The sequence below is a fragment of the Vigna radiata genome, chromosome 1, assembly GCF_000741045.1.
Source record: "Vigna radiata var. radiata cultivar VC1973A chromosome 1, Vradiata_ver6, whole genome shotgun sequence".
In the NCBI taxonomy this organism is placed as follows: Eukaryota; Viridiplantae; Streptophyta; class Magnoliopsida; order Fabales; family Fabaceae; genus Vigna; species Vigna radiata.
In genome coordinates this window covers 18,668,928-18,675,284 of record NC_028351.1, presented here as the reverse complement: position 1 = coordinate 18,675,284, position 6,357 = coordinate 18,668,928, and the positions used below count along the sequence as shown (strand labels likewise).

Genomic DNA, 6,357 nt, shown 5'->3' with positions numbered 1-6,357 from the left:
TTAAGTAAAAACCGAAACCTGTTCACTCTACTGCCTCGGTTATTTACGAAACCGAGGCATTAAACCCTATGCGACAAAGCCCTACTGCTCCAGTCTTCTTAGAACCGATGTTATTGTGCATTTATGTTTCGGTTTGCCTTCTACCCGAGGCATATCTTCGTGCATATCTCGAGACTTTCCTCCCACATCTTCATTCACGGTTGCTTTTCTTGCAAACCCCTATTCTTCACCTCTGTTAGGGTTCTTCATCTTCTTCCCATTTTGGTCGTTTGAACCATTGAATATCTTCATCCCTACCCATTAAATGCCTTCCTCCACACTGATTTCACCGATTAGTTACTTCTCATTTTCCCCTTTTTCATCTTCCATGGCAATCTTCACGAAGCTTTGGTGTTCGCGCAACAGCGGCGACTATGACGGCGAGATCCTTCAGAGCTTGCGACAATGGTGGCGTGTTCACTGCTTTCGTCTCGCGCCAGAGGAGGCTGGAGATCTGTTCTTGGCAGCGACAACCTTTCTCCATGGAATAGCTCGCAAAGTTGCTTCGTGGATTTACTTTGGGTGTTCGTCGCCGCTAAAGGATGGCAGATCTGGTTGGCGTGGGCCAATGTCATTTACTTCTGCGGATTTGTTGTTTTGGGGCTTGAGGTCTTGGTGGAAAAGGTCGGAGAGGGTGCTGCGGCGGCGGGTGGGCAGAAGAGGGCTTTAAGGGCGACGACGACGACAGTGGATGGAGGTTTGCGAGTAGTGGCAAGGCTGTTGTTATTGTTGGGGTCGAGGAGGGCGAGGTGTTCGTAGAGGCATGAGGGACAAAAGCTGATGAAGGCTTCGTAGGAGTGGTGGGGCAGGAGGTGGAGGGACGGTGGGCCTACGACGGTTAGGATGGCGGGGACACTCTTATTTTCTATTTTTCTGCAGCTTTTTCTTCTTGATGTTTGTTTGTCTTTAATGTAGGCTAAAGATCTTGAAGAAGTTGAATTCTTGACATCAATAGTTCTTAAATTATGTTTGCTTGTACTTGATTTTCTATTGTTGTGTCATCAAATGTTTGTTAATGTTATGGTATCAGGTGCTAGTTTTGCTGGAGGAAGGATAAGCCTTGGAAGCCTAGAATTTTTGAAAATAAGGAAGTTTGAGAGGGTTTGGAGGAGCAAAAGCTCACATGGTAAATCTCAGGCTTTTGTATTTTACAAACCTTTGGAGATTTTTTCTACCTTAGTAGAGAACTGTGTTGGAACCTGCAATGCAGGGACGTGATATGATTGGTCGAGCTAGGACAGGAATTGGGAAAACTCTTACATTTGGGATACCCATCTTAGACAGGATTATTCAGCTGAATGCTAAGCATGGGTACTTTATATTAGTTATTCTTACATTTTACTTTTACTTGAATTTGTAGCCTTGTTTTTTTGCTGGAAGGAGGATTAGGTAATGGTCCTATATAATCCTTATTCGTTTCTTCAAGTAAACAAATTTTTGTCTTTGATCATTGTTAGAGATGAAGTTATTCATGTCAATGATGGAGTTTATAATCTAAATGTAGGGGCTTGAATAAGGCATCTCTTCTTGGGTTGCAGTAAATTATGCTCTTGGAAACTTGGGTTGCGAGCCTCACAAAACAACTAGAATAGTTGATCTTGGTGGGGTTTTTTTTTGCATGTGTTTTCATTCACTATATATGACCATTTTGTTCGTATACAAATAAATCCATATGCATCAAAAAGTTATTTGCAAAGGATATTTCGGATATTTTGGAGTTTTCTTTGTAAACATGTTATAATGTGCATTTATGTGATGCAATGACATTAGTTGTTTTTTCTCCTCAATAATCTTGATACTTGGCCGTTAGGAAAAGATCTTATAGGCTCACAAATAAGTGGTGATGATCAGAATATTTAGCATTCTTAAGAGTTTGTTGATAGTTTTTCTTTTAATTATGGTCAATGGTGTTTACTTTTGTGTATTAACGGTGTTGGGATTGGATTATAAATCATTGTACATAAACTTTGCATTATTATGTTTTTGATAATTGTTTGGCCAAAAAAACCTGTCTCGTTCCTTTCAGTAGATAGGAGTGAAAGTTTAAGATGTAGATAATTTTTTTGTCATAATCATTTAGAGAGGAAATTACTCTTAAAACATCTCTAGTGGTGGTTTCTTAATGTGTTCTTTAACATGAAGAAACCAAATCCTGAAAAAACCTATCATTGGAGAGATCCTATGCAGCACATTCAATTTCTTCAACTTAATTTTTTTTATAAGAAATGATTCTTGTATAATAAAAACACAAATCATATATATTGAGTATTAAAAACTGTGTGTTGTGTGATGTTAACTTTGAAGTGTTAATCTTAAGTAGTACTTTTCAAATGTCACATTTCTATAATACTTTTCTTGATTAAAAATCCTCTTTAGATCAATCAGTGGTAACTGTGTACTTTATGTCATGCACAGAGATGATAATCCAGAGAGTGTTCTGTCATCCATGCAAACCATAATGGTTGTTCTTTTAGAAGAAAGTGAGGATGTACATCCAGATCTTTTGTCTATTCTACTGTCTACACTAGGTCGTGACAGAAGAGTGAGTACTTTTTCTTATATAATTTCTTTTTTGTTATAGGTAGTAGCTGATGCACTTGGATAATGAATGTTGTCTTATGTATCATCTTTAATATTATATAGTAAACACGATTGTCTAATTTTTGTTTATTGCAGGATGTTTCTGGGGCTGCAAGGAAGCTTTCCTTGAGTATTGTACAACAATGCATAGAGAAACTTAAACTGAGTACCAAACAATTTTTATTATCATTAATATCAGGAGACATCCAGGAAATGAACAGTCAAGTTCAATACGATGAAGTTATCTATGATCTCTTGCTATGCTCCTCAAATCCTATATGAAGTTTTTCCTTATGTTACAAGAGAGCTAATGGTGAATACTGATTTATTGATTTTTGTGATGCTCTATGTGGTTTCTAAATTATTTCCTTTTAAACAACCATGATGCTATTGTAAAGGAGTTTCATTATTTAAATTTAATGATATCATGTTATGCTTTGTAAATAGCTGTGCTTTAGAATTTGAGTTTTTGACAAGAACCCAAGTCAGATAACAGAGAATGGAAAGGAGTGTTTTTATTGTTTAAGTGAAAACAAACAGTACTAGGAAAAATATCTCACCATTAAACTCGGTTAATGGTTTCATTATTTTCTATAATTAACGTGTTGGTGTAAAAAAAATAAAAATAAAATCCTTCTATTGCCTCGGTTAAAGTATAATGCCTCAGTTGCACTTGAACCGAGGTAAAAGTATACATTTTTTTGGTCTCGGTTCTGAACTGAGGCAAAAAGTGATAGACTTTTTACCTCGCCTGCATATGCCTCGGTTGCGGAACCGGTGCCTATAAGCGAAAATAACCGATGCCATTTCTCTTTATTGCACTAGTGACTTTATGGCTTGCGTCATCTACCTAAGGCAAAAGAAGGAAAGCAAATAAGCAAGATCGATTCCAGTTAGGGAAATATCACTCTGAAGAAAAAACAACTAGCTTCCATCTAATGAAAGCTAAAAGAATAGATAACTACATTTCATCTGAATCATGTAACCAAACACACATTGATCCAAGCATACCATAAAACAAATAGGCACTGCATACTAATGAATACAAACATGATATATAACAAATAGGCACTAAACTATAATTGTACAATTCAATAATATCAAGTCAAAGGGGAAAAAAAGAAGAATTGAATTAGATAAATTGAATTTGTTAAAACTGTCAATTCAATAACAAATTGTGTGGAAAATGATTCAATACCCAAATTATCAGTCATTGCATGGGATTAATATCCTAATTATCAGTTCCCCAAGAAGTCTCCACGGTTCCCTCACTTCCCCTCAAAAAAAGCAAACAAAACCATCAAGTATTAAGAAACTTTCTCTAACATTTGTATTCAACANCAAAAGGATTTCATTGAACTTATCACGTCTGTTAAACTCATTTCCTAAACACAATTGCATGTGCTCATAGTAATTACAGTATATCAAGCATATTATTTATACTTATTTAGTATCTTACTTATGGTTGAGGATCAAAGAAGGTAGCCAATTCATCAGGAATCTTTCCTTCCTTCATTATCATATATGCTTTCAACGCACCTTCTAAATTCATGTACTTCTGTTCCCATTGATTACTAGATGTTGATGATGTGGCAGTTTCACAAACCCACATTTGGGGCATGGACATCGAATTGTGTCTCCAGAGGCCCCATTCTCAAAAGCAAAATCTAAGAATTTTTGCAAACCAATTGAGTATTCAACTGTGTTTCGGGGCTTAGTTATCCAAGATTTATCCATTCAAAAATATTCCTAAACAAAATGAAATACACTAACACATGAAAAAGAACAATATTCATGGAAAATACAAATAAGTAAGTAATTTGAGTACCTTGTAGAAGCAACAGGCCCCAAATGGACAATTCCCGTTTCCGAAGTTAAAATGCTTGCAATCAATTTGCCTGAAAAAAAACCATCAAACCAGTCAATCCCTTAATAAAAATATTGTCTTGGATGGATATCTTTAGTAATACGAGAAAATTTTTTTAACTTAAAAAAAGAAAAAAAATCTTGCTATAATTTCTTACTGATTGCAATCACAATGCCAAATTAAACAATTTTTCAGACTGTAATATCCTTATAGAAGTAAATACAAATTTATAATCATTGATTAAAAGCTAGAACAGAAACTCTGACAAAAGTATATAAGTTAAATTTAATAATCTTAGCTATTGATTTTAAACTAATTATTACAATTCTGCAATTTAATTACCTTCTAAAATATACTTCTCACTTTATCAGCTACACCCTCTTTTCAAATTTCAGAAGGAAGAATCCAATAAACCAACCTACGGTAGCAAGAAGACAAGTAGTTTGCTGAGCTTAACCGCTAAGAAAGCATGATATTCTACAGTTATATTGAAGTTTAGTTCTAAGTTGTTCCTAGAATAAAATAGAACAGATTACAGAAAATAGGAGAAAGAATTCTCTTTTTCTCTTCCAAGGGCTTATCCTTGTGAAAGGACCAAGACATTGCTTTCTCTTAAATTATAAAGGTCAGAAGAATGACTCTGCCCTAACTAGCCAACTAACACTAACTACCCCCCTAAAACAGTGAGATGGCTTCAAATTGCTGTGTGACATTAAAACATGGCTCGAGGATTCAGGGGGCTATGATCACCTTAACCATAAAAATGCATAAATTCTAACTCTACAAATGTGCATATTCTTAGCAAATATGAGTGGACAACTACAAAGAGTGAATTTAATAGTTTTCCTTGTACCTTATCCTGCTGAGTCACAGAGTCCCAATCATCAACAAGTTGTTTCTTCAATGTTGTAGGAATTTGAATCTTGACAAACTTTTCAACAGACCCGCTGCCCTTCTAAAAATTAGAAAACAATAATTAGTAGGATATTTTCAATTAGGAATAATGGAAAAAAAAATTAGAAATTTCATAAACATTAAATCAAATGTTAAACAAACTCAGGTATTTTTATTTTTAAGGAAACAAAGAAAGATTTAAATCTTAATCTCTTAATCTTATTATTTGTTTTAGTTTCAGCCTTACTCCTTTAAAACACCAGATATTTATTATGGCATTTTGATTTTATCACATGAAACAAAAAGCAAGCAAACCAGTTAATTCACTATATATGAATAGAAATTGAAAGCAAGTGATAAATCTTTCGTTCCGTAAAGCATTTTGCTTTTTTTCTTAAGCAATTTTGAGTCACAACATGTACAAAATAAAAATTACAATATTTCATAACAAATTGTAAACTGAAAGGTTGACTTCTCATGGAAAGGTTACATTTGTACCTCTGTTACATTAAATGAAACAAGTAAAAGATAAGAAACTCACTTTTTACTTCAGCCCTGCAAAAATAGTAAATGAAAAACCAAAATCAGTAGCATAACCCATAATCACTTGAAATTTTCAAATGTTTAACATTAAGTGAGATTCAGGGCTTCTAATATTTCCGGCTAAAACTTTAATCAATTTGAAAAGTTAAATCAAGCAACACTCAAGAGATGGGGTAATCATTAGAAATTACTAAAGTCCTTTACAGTAAATTAGGCTGCAAGGGAAGAAATATTATGGTTGAACTTAAAAGGTAGTGAACAAAATATTTCCATTCACTCTTTCTGATCTCAGTTTTTTGCACCTCACATAAATCAGGCAGTAGATTAGGTCAAAATTAAGTTTTCAAAGACTAGATACTTTCACGAAGGTGCTTTGGAAAATACATAGTTAAAAATGAATCAAGCATTCTTCATCTGGCAGCTTAATGTAACAA

At 34.4% G+C, this 6,357-nt stretch overlaps 1 protein-coding gene across 8 annotated transcripts; it reads left to right on the top strand.

Moving 5' to 3' along the window:
* Nucleotides 1-3,063, top strand: LOC106766328 (DEAD-box ATP-dependent RNA helicase 9, mitochondrial-like). 8 transcript variants are annotated; one of them, XR_002669524.1, is made up of 5 exons: nt 1-1,165; nt 1,400-1,428; nt 1,544-1,640; nt 2,455-2,581; nt 2,716-3,063. XR_002669524.1 is itself a non-coding variant. In XM_022785850.1 (5 exons), exons 2-5 carry the CDS (start codon nt 1,163-1,165, stop codon nt 2,899-2,901), a joined length of 417 nt encoding a protein of 138 aa, XP_022641571.1. In that variant the 5' UTR covers nt 2-876; nt 1,070-1,162; the 3' UTR covers nt 2,902-3,063. The 8 variants fall into 8 exon arrangements, 3 of the variants coding, with proteins under 3 accessions (XP_014506553.1, XP_022641571.1, XP_014506563.1); XM_022785850.1 differs by lacking the exons at nt 1,400-1,428; nt 1,544-1,640 and adding an exon at nt 1,250-1,350 and having other exon boundaries at nt 2-876; nt 1,070-1,165; XR_001376102.2 differs by lacking the exon at nt 1,400-1,428 and adding an exon at nt 1,250-1,350 and having other exon boundaries at nt 5-1,165.
* The last annotated feature ends 3,294 nt before the right edge of the window (nt 3,064-6,357 follow it).